The 18,027-nt window shown below is 38.5% G+C and overlaps 1 protein-coding gene across 1 annotated transcript in view; it reads left to right on the top strand.

Moving 5' to 3' along the window:
* Positions 1 to 285: 285 nt before the first annotated feature.
* Positions 286 to 18,027, top strand: part of RBM46 (RNA binding motif protein 46) — a 58,536-nt gene continuing 40,794 nt past the window's right edge. Inside the window, exons 1-2 of the mRNA XM_088019720.1 lie at positions 286 to 330; positions 16,175 to 16,336. Coding sequence (XP_087875846.1) covers positions 16,186 to 16,336 — 151 coding nt within the window. The 5' untranslated portion in view covers positions 286 to 330; positions 16,175 to 16,185. The remainder of the gene's footprint in view (positions 331 to 16,174; positions 16,337 to 18,027) is intronic.

Below are 18,027 nucleotides of genomic sequence, written 5' to 3'. Positions count from 1 at the left end.
CTCCAACCGCTTTTACCCCCTTTCGAGAGCCTCATTCTAATTAAAACCTTGGTCCCGCCCACTCTCCCCTCCCTGACTCCTCCCCGGGGCTGGTCACTGATTGGTTGAGGCTCCACTCCTCGTGGGGCTGCCTAGGCCACTGCCCGCAGCGCCTGCTGGGAGGCAAATCTAGGCGCGAGGACGGCGCGAGCTCCTCCCCGTGGGCTCCCCTCCCCCTGCGGTGACCCCTCCCCGCCGCTCCGCTCTGACCGACTGGTCCCCGATACGGTGGCGGCGGTTTGCGGTCGTTGGTCCCAGGGATTTAGGACCAACATTTGAAGACCCGAAGGGGTGAGGAGGGGTTGGGGACAGCGGGGGTCACTGCCAAACCGCTGGTAACGGCTGGAGACCGTGCCTCCCGGCCGCAAAAGGCCCTGTCCGACACACTGTCACGCCAGATCCGCAGTGGGGACCCACGCCCCACTGGAGGCAGTGTCTGCGGGATTCGCCCTTCTCACTCCCCGGTCCCGTCGAGCATCGGGAGGGCTAGTAGTGTCATAGGCTCGGCTTCCCGGCCCCAGAGGGCATCTTTGACTGGATAGCTCCTGCTGTCATCCTTTGTGCCGCGTGGTCCCAGCCGTCTGGCCCCCAGTTCCCCGTGTCGTCGGGGGCCCCTTGGCGGCTCCTTCCGCCCCCCGGCGCCCTGCCCTCTCTCTGCCTTATTTCCGCTCTCCCCCGCCACCTTCCGGCTGCTTCCCACCTGCTGCCCTCCATGTTCTCCTAACACTGCGTCCGTCGACCGCCACACGTCAAGGGCGTCTGGCCGTTGTCGCGCCCGCGCGTCCCCTCTAGAGGCTTTGGGACGACGTCCGGGGCGTCCCGACTGCTGGGTGAGGTTTGACAACACGTCGTTTTCACTGAGTTCTAACTGGGGATGAGCCTCGAACTTTCCTCTGCCTTTGACTCTTTCTATTTATTCCCCAAGTGCTCTCTCGTGTGTAGGGTTTTGAACAGTGGAAGGTTGCGGGTGTGCGGGAAAGATAACTGACCCCCTCTCCCCCGCGACACGCGCGGCAGGCAGCCGTGGACGGTAATAACACGCAATAGTATCATCTGTGTTTCCTAACGTCAGATAGTTTTAATTACAAACTTTTTAGAGTATTTTCTTTTGAGTCTTGGAAAGACCACGAAACCTGGAGTCAGAGATCCGGGACTTAATCGTGGCATTGATGTTAATTCTGAGATCCTCGGGAAGCCAGGACCAGTTAATTCGGCACCAGTTTCTTCCTTTGTGAATTTAGTTAATGTTGAAGTTTCGTTAAGCGCTCTCTTTAGATTCTTGACAAATAATACATAGCCTTTATAATATACGATGATTTTAATATAGGCCAGTATTGTCGAGGGAATATCAGGAGGAGCTTTTTAAGACTTGGCTTCTCTTTACAGATCTGTTCCACTTTGTGTTTGAAACTGGCATTAGAAACAGGAAGCAGGATATGTTGAATATTTAAGTACATTAATATATGAATAACATACGCACGTGTCGGTAGAATTTTCCTTATTTGAATAATAGGAAGATATTTTCATTTCAAGAATCACTACAATGTCCAAATGTTGAGCAGTAGGACAATCTTCCATTCAGAGATTTTCAGAATTAAAGCTCCTTCTCAGCTGTAATGATTGCCTTCTTTCCAGGGTACACATCTAAAAGTTTCTTTTTAAAAATTTGTTTGTTTGTCCCTATATGCCATAATAGACATAAAGATGGCTGCAATTGCTAAATACTAGCAGCGCCTTAGTTTCTGTTTAAGACACTGCTTTAATTACTAATTTTCACTTTAGAGGGTGGAGTATTGGACTTGAACATTATTGCCAAAGATTATAATACATATCAATCTCTGGAGTATAAACATGTGTATTATTGAATGTATTATGAGTTAACAATTATGAGAGTATGCCGAATTCATGGACTGAAATTAAGCCTCCTATTTTTAATGCTGTCATTTTTGTTGCTAGGAAACAGACATGTTTTAAGTAGTGTTTGTGAATACAAATCAAATAATTGTAAAATCTGTCCAGATTTGTATATTAATGCTGAGTTGTGTCTTATTTTATTTTACTATCTGATCATTGGTAAAACAAAAAAAAATGAGGAAAGAAAATATGATCTCTGTGTTCAAATTGTAACATTTTGGATGAAAGCTTATAGAAGACCTTATGTGGGGAATAGCGATGTATTGTGTAGTGGCATACAAGAATTTTGGTTATATTGTGGATATCTGTATCCTAAATTCAGAGAATTTTCTGTTCAACACAATATTTTAAAAAGTTATTGTTAATTATATAATTAAAAACAATACTGCCCTCCACAATATTACTAAAAGTTGTGAAACACCCTGTACCAACACATTTTATACATTACATATTTAACTTCTAGGAACAAAAATGTGTCCTCATTTTTTTAATAAAAATAACTTAAAATGGAATTGAATTGATCCATCTATACCCTTTTGTTTTGAAATAATGTTAGACTTCTAAATCCATACACTTTTGAGTAATCCTTCTCAGTTTCCAACTATGTGGAAAATAGTGCAGTCTGTCACTAAAATGAGTTGCCACCAAAAAACCTCCACTGACTTGGCAACCGTGGTCTCAGCATACCATACTCAATAACAATTGAACTAACAAATAGGGATTTGTTAAGGAATTCCATAAAGATCTGATGGAATCTTGGTAATGATAAAAGCATTTTGATACCTTAAAAATTAATGTTTTCTTTACTCTTTGTTCACTGTTTTCTTCACTATTGCATTCACTTTTTAAAAATTACAGTAAAATTTATAAAAATGTTCATTTTCACTTCATAAATATTTACAGTAATTCATAAGATGAAGTTTCAATTTAAGTAGTTTGAATGCAGCTGACACAAATTCCTTTAGATAAGTGATTAATTCCATGTATATTTTGCTAAAATTGTGCTAGTAGTTTTTTTATTAATATATTTTCTATTTTGAAAGTATGAATTTGAAAATTTGTATTTTTGTCAACTTATTAAGATGCTTAAAATTAATGAGGATATAGTTAGCATTTAAAGCTAAAGGCTTGATTCAAGCTGTTCCTTGAATACCTATCCTTTGATTGGTTATGCCATTTGGCCTTCTAATTTATAGCTTAGTTTTTTTCTTTAACTTTTCTTCTAATTTTTCTTTTGAAACTGAGCTGGAGAGGAAAGTCCAAAGTTTGGGGAAAAAAGATTTATCTGTGACAACTAGAGTTTATATGTGGGTATAACAACTTTTAATCTGCCATCCCCACGTTTTCTTTCTTCTTTTTTTTTTTTTCTGTTTATGTCATTCTCTTGCTCAGGACCCTCCTTCCTTTACTCAGATTCCTTGGCTCAGCAAGACTAATTGAGCCTAGAAGCTTCAGTGATATGGCAGTTTTGTTATAATGTATAGGACTGCTATGCTTCCTTGGAATTTTGGTAATTCTCAGATTGATTCTGGAATGTTTTAGAATAAATATAAAGATATTATATGCCTGTTTTAGATGTGATTTTTAATTCTCTGGTTGAGATTCTTGAATTCTGGCTTTTTTAGAAATGTATTTTGTTAAATTAAGTGGTATTAAAGGTAGATATTTTTAGATTTTTAAATTAGATATGTGTATATGTTACTTTTGTTGTGGAGGCTTTAAGATAAAACTTCACATTCTTTTTTTTAAAAAAAGATTTATTTGAGAGAGAGAGAGAGAGCACAAGCTTGAGCGGGGGGGGGGGTGGGAGGGAGGAGCAGAGGGAGAAGCAGACTCCCTGCTGAGCAGGGAACCTGACATGGAACTGGATCCCAGGACCCCAGGATCATGACCTGAGCCAAAAGCAGATGCTTAACTGACTGAGCCACCCAGGTGCCCTAAAACACATTCCTTTCTAAAGAGAGGGTGAGACAAAAAAAAAATAAGGTGAGATTAGTGACTCTCTGTATGTCTTATACTTCTGTAATTTTAAGTTTTTAAAATATTTTGATTGAGATTTCTTTAAATGTACTAAGTCTAGCATATTTTTCTAGTCATTATCTATTAAAAAAGAGTCTTTAATGTGTAGATTAACCAATTTCAGCATGACACCCTAGATAATATCTTTAAAAATACAACTTTAGAGACATGAATTGACCCAAAGTATATGTCTGTAAGTAATTGCAGGGGTGGGTTGGATTGCAAAAATCAGCCATTTAGAGTAAGCTATGAGTTACAGAAAAACAAAACAAAACTGTGTATTAAATTCTACATTTTGGGTAAAATGGAAGGAGAAGGTATATCAGTTGTTTTTATAGCAGTAAATATATATGTAAGGTAACATATTAAACTAGTAGCATGTTTAAAATACATAAATTGGGGTGCCTGGGTGGCTCAGTTGTTAGGCATCTGCCTTCGGCTCAGGTCATGATCCCAGGGTCCTGGGATCGAGCCCCACATTGGGCTCCCTGCTCAGCGGGGAGCCTGCTTTTCCCTCTCCCACTCCCCCTGCATGTGTTCATTCTCTCGCTGTGTCTCTCTCTGTCAAATAAATGAATAAAATCTTTAAAAAATATATACATAAATCTCATATTTTCCTATTCTCCACATTGTATCAACATGGTGTCTTTAGTGTAATGGGCCTAGTGCAGTGTCCCATGGGATGTTTAGACCATTAAGGTCCCCCTGGACTAAATTATGAAAGAGAGCCAGAGTTTATAAATGTCTGAGGGTTTAAGCCACAGGTCTTTTCAGTTAGTAGTTTTGTGACCTTAAGCAAGTCTCTACTTTATTTGCTCTTGCATTTTTATGTGTAAAATTGGAGGTGGTCTAAGGTCCACTTGCAATTCTAATATTCTCTTAGTAGAAAATCTTCAATGATAGTATAATGTCAAAACAAAACAATCTTAAATGGAGAAAGGTAGCTTTATTATTTAAAAAAAAAAGTTTCTTCAGAATATCACATATACTTGTTCTTCAGATGTAAATACATTTTTTTTTTTTGGTAAAGATTTTATTTATTTATTTGACGGAGACAGACACAGCGAGAGCGGGAACACAAGCAGGGGGAGTGGGAGAGGGAGAAGCAGGCTTCCCACTGAGCAGGGAGCCCGATGCGCGGTCATGACCAGAGCCAAAGGCAGACGCTTAACGACTGAGCCACCCAGGCGCCCCCAGATGTAAATACATTTTTAAAATGAATTATCAGGACCCAAATAGTATTAATGGGTGGATAATCAGTCACATTACAAGGATGACAGAATGTTGACTATTTAAAAAGAAAATGTAGAATCATTACTATTCACTGGTCCAACTAGGGCAGTTTTTAGATATTTTCTGATTATATTTGGAAAGATTGCTCTTAATTAAGCATGAATAAGAAAGTTATGTCTTGGGAGCGCCTGGAGGGCCAGTTGGTTAAGTGTCCGACTCTGGATTTCAGCTTAGGTCATGATCTTGGGGCCGTGCTGGATGTGGAGCCTGCTTAGGATTCTCTCTCTCCTTCTCCCTCTCCCCTCTCTTGCCTCTCTCCCTTTCTTAAAAAAAAAAAAAGTTATGTCTCGGAAAAGGGGGTTAAGTCAGGCCATTTCATAGATGGGACACAAGTGGGTAAAAGATCAGGGGAGGTTAAGAAGAACTTGTGGGTTGAATCTAATATGATGAAATTCAGTATGGATTTAAAATCCAGTTACTTTGACATAGGCTAGGGAAGATTTGGGTGTTTTGTTGACAGTGTGCTTGATTTGAACCATCAATGCCATGCAGCTATGTAGAACACTAATGTCATCTTTCTGTAATTTTGGCCATTATGCTTTTAAAGGAAAAAGAGAGAGGATAGTGTGGGAACATGAAACTGTATCATGTAAAGAGCAGTTAAGGCAGCATTTCCAAATAATTTTATAGAAAGCTAATAGAAGTAGCAAGGAAAATTAGGGTATTGTGTTGAAATGTTTGAAAAACAGGAGTTAAAGCTAGAAGGTTTGTTTTAACTGAAACCTTTCATGGCCTTAAATATGCTGATGTTCGTTGTGATACTTTTTTTTATTTTTAAAGATTTTATTTATTTATTTGACAGAGAGACAGCGAGAGAGGGAACACAAGCAGGGGGAGTGGGAGAGGGAGAGGGAGAAGCAGGCTGCCTGCGGAGCAGGGAGCCCAATGCGGGGCTTGACCCCAGGACCCCGGGACCATGACCTGAGCCGAAGGCAGACGCTTAACGACTGAGCCACCCAGGCACCCCTCATTGCGATACTTTTAAGAGAGAGGTATAGTGATTCTCAGATGTATTTAGGTATGGAACACATTTTTGAGGCCTGTTAATAGCTCCTGGAATAACATTCTAAGGGACATAACATTTTAGGAAATGTTGGATTTAAGGAACTGGTAATGTTTAGCTTGAGGAAGAGGAGACTCATTTTTCAAGTGCAGTTCTATGAAAGAGGCATGTTCAGTTTGGCCAGAAGGATAAAATGAGGATCTATATGTGAAAGTTACAAAGGAAGAAATTATGATCCATTATAAGGAAGAACTTTCTTAAAGAGCCAAAGTTAAGTTGTTGTAGAGAACAGTGAGTTTCTTGTAGGAATTCAAGAATAAAATAGGTGACTGCTTTGCACTAATTTTGTAAAGGAGATGCAAACATCAGGTGGGTGATAAAATGAAATTATTTTTAAGGTCTCTAATAAATCTGAAATTATTAGAGTTTTTCCAGAAAGTTTTTTTTATTGACTTTTTCCCCCTCTTAAATTAATAGTTTTTTTTTAAATGATGCTATAGTTTTCAAAAGAGGCATGAGTAATTGAATAGTTGTTACAGTTGTGTTAAAAAAAACTATTGATGTGAAAAAAATGTGGATTTAGGTTCGGTTTCACAATTTATATGATTTCAGGCAAATTACATCACTTTGGAGATCTCAGATTATTAAATATCTAAAATCAAGGTAATCTAAAGTAGGGCTTTAGGAGCCCAATATTTAGGCAGACAGGTCTATGATTTGAATATCTACTCTACCAATTTACCAGCACTATAAACGGAATAGAATAATACCTCACAGGGTTATTTTAAGTACTAAATGAAATAATATTTATAAAGTGCCTGTCATCATGCAGGCATGATGCATTATGCAGGCATAAATAGCTGAATGCAGAAATAAACATAAAATGGAATTTCACAGACTAGGAAAGGTAAAGGTCTTCTCTCACCCAAGCCTGTTATTTCTAAATCACGGTATCCCTCCCTTTCTGTCTCATTCACTGAACAGTAATCACATACCAGGGAGTGTACATGGTGGTAGAGATTTGGAAATAAAAGACTAGACCTTTCTTGATAGCTGGCAGAATTTAGGGGTGGAGGAGGTAGAAGGGATTGACAGACCAGTACTCTTGAGATGGGTTCCGTGATGGTAGTACAAGGAATACCTAATTTAGCATTGGGAAGGGAGGGTCGTGGGGTGGTTTTCCTGAAGGATATTAGAAATGGGAAAGGCAAAGAGAGTAAGAAAGGACTGTGGGAACAAGCTACACAAAGGCTGGTATGTGAGAACTTGGTATATTTGACAAATTGCAAATAGGTAAGTATTGTTGTTGACATATAGTAAGAAATGAAGTTGGAGAGGTAGGCTGGGCCAGATTATGAAAGGACCTTTATGACTTTTTATTTTCTTTTTCTTTCTTTCTTTTTAAAGATTTATTTATTTATTGCAGTGAGGGGGAGGAGTAGAGGAGGAGGGAGAGACCCAAGCAAGACTCTTCGCTGAGTGCAGAGCCCCAGATATACGCTTGATCTCAAGACCCTGAGATCAGACCTGAGCTGAAACCAAAAGTTGGATGCTGAACTGACTCTGCCACCCAAGCGCTCCTATGGCTTTTTAAAGAGTTTGGATTTTATATTTAAGGAACAGTGGGAAGCCCCTGAAAAGTCTTCTTGCTTTCAATACAAGTAGCACATGTTCTTGACAGTCACAGAAAAGTGAGAAATTAGGGTGCTTTGATTCCTCATTCCTACTTACCAGTGATAACTACTGTTAAAGATTCTTGTAAATTTTTCTAAAAATTTTTTATGCTTCTACAAAATGTGTGAATGTATACATGAATATCTTTAAACAAAGCATTCAGGGGGTGCCTGGGTGGCTCAGCCGGTTAAGCAGCTGCCGTTGGCTCAGGTCATGATCCCAGGGTGCTGGGATCGAGCCCCGCATCGGGCTCCCTGCTCAGCGGGGAGCCTGCTTCCTCCTCTCCCCCTGCCTGCCTCTCTGCCTACTTGGTCTCTCTCTCTCTGTCAAATAAATAAATAAAATCTTTAAAAAAAATAAAGAATTCAGTTGTTCTCCAATGTACTTTTTCCTCATATATTTCTTATTTTTCCATATCAGTATGTAAAAATCTGACATTCTCTGAGAGTTACATAATATTCCATTATGTAGTTATACCATAATTTTTGAATACTTTATTTATAGACAAGTAGCTATTTTCTAGATTTTTGCTTTTTTTTTTAAAGATTTTATTTATTTATTTGAGAGAGAGCAAGAGCAAGAGAGTGCACAGAGGAAGAGAGAGAAGCAGATGGCCTGCTGAAGAGAGCCTGATGCGGGGCCTGATCCTAGGACCCTGAGCGGAAGGCAGATGCTTAACCGACTGAGCCACCCAGGGGCCCATCCAGATTTTTGCTTTTACATACATTTTCAGTTCACATGCTTGCGCATATATTTTTTGCGTACTTGTGCCACCATATCTGTAGTTAATTTTGTAGTAATTACTAAGTTTATAAACATTTTAGATTTTGATAAATATTGCCAAATTTCCCTCTTAAAAGATAGTTCCAATGAAACACATGCCTCTTAACAGTATATGAAGTCCTGGTAAGGATTTTTCTGAATTTTCTGTTAGACTCTTCATCCAACAAATAATTATTGAGTACCTACTGTGTACCAAACACTGTAGTGGATAACAGGCGAAGCGTTCAAGGCAGATGGGATCTCTGCCGTTAAGCAGCCATGAGTTAAAACCATAGAAAATTTGTAGGTGTTTTGTTTGGTCTGTATAGTTTTTGTTACTGTTTTTATATTTGAAATAATTTTCAGTTTTTTGTTTGGTTTGTTTTGGCTATGCAATACTCTGTTTTTATGGAACCATGAATCTTTTAGAGAGAGATTGCTCTTGAAAATGCAGGCTTAAAACAGAAGGCACCTAACTGGATGATGATGATATTACTATATCCTGGATTATAAAAGTTCTCTTAAGGCAGCATCTATTGCTTTAACTCTGTACTAAATTTTGGAAGGAATGGTAAAAACCACACGGTCCAGCAGTGCCCCCTTTGCTTGAATCTCTACAGCGTGTTTAGCCCATGTTTGAATACTTCCACTTGGCAGGAAGTTACCTTCTGTGGCAGTTAACTTAGTACAGTTCTGTCTGCTTAGTAGAAAGTTATATTAAGGCATACTCTCTGTCCCCAGCACCAAACACTCATGATTGTAGTTCTACCCTTCAGGGTCATTAGTATGACTGAAAGTCCAGTAAAGTGACTCGGACATAGAAAACATTTAATAAATTTAAGAGAATTGTACTGAATTGTGAGAATTTGACTCACTAAGTTTTGAATTGGAATTTAGAACTAATATATACCCAGGACTAAGTTTGAACATGATTTTCTACCAGATTACTTTTTAGTCATGCCATTTTAATGCCTGTGAGTATTTGCACATGTAAATGAAATGACATTTATGTAGCTTTGCAATATTTTACTTTATTTTTTATTAAAGTATATATAACATATAATGTTATGTTAGTTTCAGGTGTACAATATAGTGATTCAGCAATTCTGTACATTTTTCAGTGCTTATCTAAGTATACTATTAATCCCCTTTATCTGTTTCACCCACCACCCTGCTCACCTCCCTTCTGGCAGCTACCAGGTTCTCTGTATTTAAGAGTTTGTTTTGAGGATTTTTTAGGGTCTCTGTTTTGTCTCTTTTGTTTGTCCATTTGGTTTTATTTCTTAAATTCCACATATGAGTGAAATCTTACAGTGTTTGTCTTTCTCTGACTTATTTTGCTTAGCATAATACGCTCTAGGTTCATCCATGTTGTCACAAATGGCACAATTTCATTCTTTTTTATGACTGAGTGATATTCCACTGTACGAAATATACCTCATCTTCTTTATCCATTCATTTATCAGTGGACACTTAGGTTGCTTCCATTTGTTGGTTATTGTAAATAATGCTGCAGTGAACACAGGGGCACATATATCTTTTAAAATTAGTGTTCTTGTATTCTTTGGGTAAATACCCAGTAATGGAATTACTGGATCATATGGTAATTCTATTTTTAATTTTTTGAGGAACCTCCATACTGTTTTCCATGGTGGCTGCACCAAATTGCATTCCCACCAGTTTTGCCATTTTAGTAGGGAAAAGCAGCTCTTTGGTTCTCAAATTTTAAAAATTGCGATTTCACGTAAAAATCTGCAGATTTCTGGCTTCCCTCCTGAAAAATTGGAAAATTTGGCAAACTGGATTTGATTATGGTAACAGTTTGCTAGAATTGGGTAGTCAGTGCCTTTTTCAGTCGGTGCTTATCACTTCTTAGAGTCTATCCTTGGCCTTTCTGCTGATTTAACATTTTTTCCCAGGGCCTTGTAGGCATTTGAGTTGGTCATTTAGTGGATACAAAAACTTAACATGTCCAAAACTGAACTCTGATCCTACCCCTAAAATCTGTTCTAGCTCTGTCTTCCTCATCTTTCTGCTTCTCATTGCTCAGGCCAGTACTTGGGTCTTATCCTTGACTTCTCTGTTTATCTCACAATCCATATCCAGTCTGTCAGCGAAATCTGTTGGATATATTTTCAAAATATATCTCATATCAGAGACTACTTTTCTTCTTTTCCCCTTCACTAACCTCTCTGGTCCATGCTGCCATTATCTGTCACCTGAGTTTTAGTCATAGTCTTCTCATTGGTTTCCCTGCTTCCACTTTTGCTCTCCTTTGTTGTTGTTGTTAAAGATTTGATTTTTAAGTAAACTCTACACCCAGTGTGGGGCTTGAGCTCACAACCTGAGATCAAGGGTCCCATGCTCTACCAACTGAGCCAGCCAGGCATCCCACCTCTTTTGACTTTACAAAACAATAGCCAAATGATCCTTTTAAAAGGAAAGATCATATTACTCCTGTGTTCAAGAACCTAGGTGGCTCCTTATTTAACTCAGAATAAAAGCTGAAGTCCTTTGTGATCTGACTTACAAGGTCTGTGTCATGTGGCAGCTTGTTACCTCTCTGACCTCATCTACTATTCTTATCCCTACTCCCCACCTCCGCTTTACTGTACCAGTCCCCTTGCTGTACGTTTTGTGTGCCATGCACACTTCTACCTTGTACCTTTGTCTTTGTTTTTCTGTTTGAGAAATAACTGCATGGGTAGGTTTCGTTTCTATTTATATATTTATTTATTTATTTATTTGAGAGAGAGAATGAGAGACAGCATGAGAAGGAAGAGGGTGCAGAGGGGGAAGCAGACTCCCTGCTGAGCAGGGAGCCCGATGCGGGACTCGATCCTGGGACTCTGGGATCATGACCTGAGCCGAAGGCAGTCGCTTAACCGACTGAGCCACCCAGGCACCCATAGGTTTCTTAATTCTTTGCTCAGATGTTATCTTCTCATTGAGGTCAGTAGTAGTTATCCTCTTTAAAATTGCACCCTGTCTTCTCTCAGTTCCTTCCATGTGTCCTACCCCTCTCTCCCCCGCCCCCTGCCACACTGCTGCCTTTTAACATATATTATTTCCTTATACTTTTATTATCAGTTGTTTTTTCTGCCACTGGCTAACACGCTATGCCAGGGAGGAATTTTGGTCTTTTATTTACTGATGTATCCAGACAAAAGGAATAGTACAATTGGTGCTCAACAAACATTTGTTGAACAAGGGAATGAATCTGAGTTTGTAATTCCTGGTCTGCAGTTTGTGCTTTTCTTATTTATTTTATTAACAAATTTACTAGACAATACTTTATTAGAAGTAGGTTTATTTATTGTATATTAATTAGTAAATACATTTATAGTGTTTATATGCAAAATGCTGTTTTAAGCCCTTTATGCTTAATCCTGGTAACAACGCTGTGAAATAGAAACTATTATTATCCATTTTTTAGGGACAAGTAAACTGAAGCCCAAAGTGAGAGCTAGTAAGGGGGAGAACCAGGATTTGCATTTAAGCAATTATTTAGGTGCTTGAATTTGCTCTTAATTATGACACCGTGGTGCTCTGTGTTGCAGATCATTTTTCCCTATTTATAATTTTCTGTCTTGATTTTGTTTTTTGCCTTCCAAGATAATAGTTAATATTTATGTAGTAAAAATAATATAGTAATATTTTCCTTTGAGGCTTTTTTATTTATTTTTTAGATTGACCTTCTTGATTCTAAGATTAAACCATAAATGTACTCATTTTTTCCCCTTAGTTTTGATTTGTAGTCAAAGCTTAAGATGATCAGATATGTATTTTATATCACTTTGATAGCATCATGGAGATTTTGTTTGAAGGGCATAAGACTAAAACCTGGAACAGCAGTCAGGAACCTAGTGCTAATTCCAGTAAAAAATAATTGAGAACAGGCCGTGGGGATGGACAGGAAGAGACTGATTTCAAGATATATCCAGAGGTAAAATATGCAGGTCTTTGTGACTGATTAGCTGTGAATCAAAGGAAGACTGCATTAGCTCACGAGTTCCTGGTTGTGAAAGTTTGGAAGAGAGGGAGTATGTTGTGGTGCCATTTATTGGTTGAATGGATGAATTGGTAGAGATGTAAAACAGGAATGAACGTAAACAGGTTTGGAAGATAAAGTGATATTCAGTTTTGGATATGTTGAATTCAGGATGCCTATTGAATATCTAATTTTCTTTCCTTTTTTTTGGAGAGAGAGCAGTAGTGGGGGTGCGGGAGGGGCAGAGGGAGAGAGAGAATCCCAAGCAGATTCCTTGCTGAGTGTGGAACCCGATGTGGGGCTGTTTCAGGACCCTGAGATCGTGACCTAAGCCGAAATCAAGAATCAGACCCTTAACCGACTGAGCCACCCAGGTGTCCCTAATATCTCATTTTCAATACATTCATTAGGCAGTTAGATAAATGAATCTTAGCTTCATAAAAAAAAAAAATTGGGCTACTAAGTTTAAGGAAATGAGGTAGTTGGCAGGTAGAAACTATATGGGTCTTAGGAGCTACTTTCCTGCCTTGTTTTCTTCTTTTCTTTCTTTCCTGCCATTGAATGCAATATAACAGCTGGCAAAGAGCTTTAAAGTCTGAAAAGATTGTATGTGTGTGATGTGTGTGTGATATGAATGTGTTTATAGCTATATTCATCACTCAGAAAACTTCAGATATTTTACAGCTAGGAGGGACCATAGAGGTCACCTGACTCAGGTATATTAATTTATAATTTCTGAATATTCTACTTGCATAAAAAGTCAATTTGGGTACTTCTTTGATTTTTGAGGGACTTTGAAGGTAAAGTTGTGGCAAAAAGGCATTTTCTTGGCAGGAGGGCATATTTGAGATCAGGTAGACTTGGGATTGAATTCTGTCTGTGCCACTTTCTGGCTCTGTGATCTTGGATAATTTATCTTTCTTAGCCTCAGTTTTTTCATCTGTGGAAATAATTTTCTTTTAGCAAGATTGAGACTCCCTTTTAGTAGTTGTAGAGACTAGAGATAATGTGTAGAAATTTTCTGTCATTTATAATAGTCTACTAAATAAACTGAACCTCTTCTGATTGTTATTTTTAGCCTGTTTCTATCCAGTGTCATACTTTTGTTCTGAAATCAGTTACTGTAAAGATAAACATCTGGCTTCTAAGCTATGGTTATTTGCCGATGTTTAATGATTCAAAAGGTTCCAATATATGCATAAAAATTAGTTTTTGTGTTCATGTCCAAAAAATGAGTCCTAGAGGTTTTTAACAACAGTTAACTGACTTAATATTCATAAAAGCTATGAGATAGGCAGTGTATTATCCGCATTTTAAAGATGAGGAAATTAGGGTACAGAAGGACTAAGTAACTTACCCAAAATTATAGCTAGTGAGTACAAAAGGATTTGAATCTAGGCAGTCAGAGCTGTTGTGCTATACTAAGTACTGGGGAGTAAAACTGCAGTGACAGTTTCACTTACTCTAGAGCAGTGATTCTTTGGTGATGTCTTCTCCATTCCCACCTTCTATCAGCTCTTCCCTAGGTTTGTGTCTGCCACATCACAATCCCCCCGCCCCAATCTTTGAGGAAATGCAAGATGTTTCTGAAAAAAGCAAAAACAAAAGCCATGTGGCTACGGGAAAAATTAAGATGTGCTGCCCTCTAGTATTTATCAGAACTAACCTTTTAATTAAGCCTCTGGTAATTCTAACAAGACTTTTACATTATTGCCCCATTTAATCCTAACAGCAACTTTGCAATAACTTGTATTGGTATTCTCATTTTACAGTGAGTAAAGAGACAATAAGCTGACCAAGTTTGCACAGCTAGAAAGTGGCAGAGCTAAGTCAAATTGAGGTGCTCTGGCTGAAAATTTCATACTTTTTAAAATGCTGTGCTACAATGACTGGTTTCCATTTATAATTAGAAAATTCTGTTGAAAGTCAAAATGGCTTGCCCAATGCGTTTCCCATACTGTGGATTTTAATTTTTTTTAAAAGAATTTTTTTTAAAGATTTTATTTATTTATTTGTCAGAGAGAAAAAGAGAGAGAGAGAGCGTACAAGCAGAGGGAGTGGCAGGCAGAGGGAGAAGCAGGCTCCCTGCTGAGCAAGCAGTCTGACGCAGGACTCCATCCCTGGACCCTGGGATCATGACCTAAGCTGAAGGCAGAAGCTTAACCGACTGAGCCACCCAGGCGTCCTGGATTTTAATTTTTTTTTTAAATTTTTATTTATTTGACAGAGAGAGAGCAAAAGCAGAGAGAGCAGCAGGCAGAGGGTGAGGGAATCCCAGAGCAGGGAGCCCAATGCGGGGCTCGATCCCAGGACCCTGGGATCATGACCTGAGCTGAAGGCAGATGCTTAACCAACTGAGTCACCCAGGCACCACTGTGGATTTTAATTTTTGTATTTGTTCATGATAACACCAAATGAGAGAAAAATAAAATTAAGAAATAGAATAGATCACAGTATTAATCTTTAGGATCAACTCAATTTTTCTGACAACCTAAGGATTTAGTAATTAAGTTCATTTAAAAAAATTAAAAACACATTCTTATATACAATGGTCAACATAGATCTCAGGTTCTCCCTGGCTCTTGCTTACCCATTAATGTAATTTTCTTTCTTTTTTTTTTTTTTAAGATTTATTTATTTGAGAGAGAGTGAGAGAGCATGTGCAGGAGGGGCAGAGGGAGAGGGAGAGAGAACCTCAAGCAGACTTTGCGCTCAGCATGGAGCCAGGCACGGGGCTTAATATCACAACCCTGAGATCACCACTGGAGCTCAAACTAGGAGTTGGATGATTAACTGTGCCACCTATGTACACCTATGATGTAATTTTCTTAAGCTGCTGCTAGCTGGAAATCACAGTAGTTCCTGTTTCTGCTCAGAGGAAGTGATTTTGATCCTGCTTTCTCTAGTAGCTTCTTCTAGGAACAGGGGCTACTTACTTACTCCAAGCATCTGTTTACTTACTCCAAGCATCTGTTCACAATTTCTGATAACTGGTGGGGCTCTTAACGATTGCTGGCAACATGAGCCATATTGGCATTAGGCTACATTTATCTGAAAAGTGTGTAAGGCATAGTAAAATCCAGTTGGCCTATATGATAAAAATAATTTAAACCTTGTGCTCTGTAGATCAGCAGTGATCATATAATCATTGATGGCAGTATCTTTGTTACTTCTGCTTTTTTCTTTGCTAACTCCTTTTCACTTATTTGTGTTTTATATATTTTTTTGTTTTTCTTTTCTCTTTTTTAATTTTGCCTCCCTTTCTTGTAGCTAAGGCTTTCTAAAGGTACTACTTAATTGATCAGTGACATTAAATGAAGTTCCCAGCATCCATTGTGGTGCAGAACTTTGTGGGCAGGACCACAGTGGTCACCAAATGTAGCAGCCACAACTGTTTTTGGTTTCTTGAAACACAAAGAAATCCTTCATAGATCTCAGGTGCTTCATGTCATAAACACTGTTTTTGAATTTTGTTTCAGGAACTGTAACCATGAATGAAGAAAACATAGATGGAACAAATGGATGCAGTAAAGTCAGAACTGGTACTCAGAATGAAGCAGCATTACTTGCTTTGATGGAAAAGACTGGTTACAACATGGTTCAAGAAAATGGGCAAAGGAAATTTGGTGGTCCTCCTCCAGGTATGGATTTATGTTAAAAAATACTGAATCTTTAATGTACGATACGTATATATATCCACAAATATCCCACACAATAATTCTTTCCTTATAACTGCTTTAAGACCTTAGCAATCGTTTTTAGTGTTGTGAGGGAGAAGAGGTAGATTGTATGTGTTATGCATGTTTGACCCTTACATTTTTTTCAACTCTGCTCTTTGTTTAAGAAATAGTAAGGAAGTTGGTTTTTTTTGGTCAATTTTTTATTGAATTCTAGTTAGTTAACATAGTGTAATGTTGGTTTCAGGAGTAGAATTTAGTGATTCATCACTTACATATAATACCCAGTGCTCAGTGCAACAAGTGCCCTGCTTAATACCTATCACCTCTTTAACCCCCCGCCCCCCGGCCTACCTCTCTTCCAGCAACCCTCAGTTTATTCTCTATAATTAATAGTCTCTTATGGTTTGCTTCCCTCTCTTTTTTTTTTTCCCCTTCCCCTATGTTCATCTGTTTTGTTTCTTAAATTCCACATATGAGTGAAATCATATGGTATTTGTCTTTTTCTGACTGACTTATTTCACTTAGCGTAGTACATTCTAGCTCCCTCCATGTTGTGGCAAATGGCAAGATTTCATTTTTTTTGATGGCTGAGTAATATTCCATGTATATGTATACCACCACATCTTCTTTATCCATTCATCAGTTGACGGACATTTGGGCTCGTTCCATAATTTGGCTATCATTGATAATGCTGCTATAAATATTGGGGTGTATGTGCCCCTTCAAATCAGTATTTTTGTATCCTTTGGGTAAATAACCTAGTAGGGCAATTCCTGGGTCATATGGTAGTCCTATTTTTAATTTTTTTAGAAACTTCCTGTTTCCCAGAGTGGCTGCACAAGTTTGCATTACCACCAACAGTGTAAGAGGGTTTCCCTTTCTTGGCATCCTCGCCAACATTTGTTCTTTCTTGTGTTGTTAATTTCAGCCATTCTGACAGGTGTGAAGTGGTATCTCATTGTAGTTTTTATTTGTATCTTCCTGATGATTAGTGATATTGAGCACCTTTTCATGTCTGTTGGCCATATGGATGTCTTCTTTGGAAAAATGTCTGTTCATGTCTTCTGCCCATTTCTTGACTGGATTATTTGTTTTTTGGGGGGTGCTGAGTTTGATAAGTTCTTTATAAATTTTGGATACTAACCCTTTATCGGATATGTCATTTAAATATCTTTTCCCATTCTGTAGGCTGACTTTTAGTTTTTTGATTGTTTCCTTCACTGTGCAGAAGTTTTTATCTTGATAAAATCTTAATAGTTCATTTTTGCTTTTGTTTTCCTTGCCTCTGGAGATGTGTCTAGTAAGAAGTTGCTACAGCTGGGATACTTGAATGGCTCAGTTGGTTAGGCATCTGACTCTTGATTTCAGCTCAGGTCATGATCAGGGTCATGAGATCGAGCCCCATACTGGGCTCCGTACTCAGTGTGGAGTCTGCGTGAGATTCTCCCTCTCCCTCTGCCCCTCCCTCTGCTTATGCTTGCATGTGTGCACTCTCTTTCTCTCTCTCTCTCTCCAAATAACTAACTAAATAAAATCTTAAAAAAAAAAGTTGCTATGGTTAAGGTCAAAGAGGTTGCTGCTGTGTTCACTTATAGGATTTTGGTGTTTTCCTGTCTCACACGTAGGTCTTTCATGCATTTTGAATTTATTTT

The sequence above is a fragment of the Eumetopias jubatus genome, unplaced genomic scaffold (genome assembly GCF_037043125.1).
Source record: "Eumetopias jubatus isolate StellerSeaLion01/CBP00866 unplaced genomic scaffold, mEumJub1_p1.0 scaffold_2, whole genome shotgun sequence".
NCBI classification, from domain to species: Eukaryota; Metazoa; Chordata; class Mammalia; order Carnivora; family Otariidae; genus Eumetopias; species Eumetopias jubatus.
Note: the sequence above shows the minus strand (reverse complement) of the source record. Positions and strands in the feature narration are given on the sequence as shown.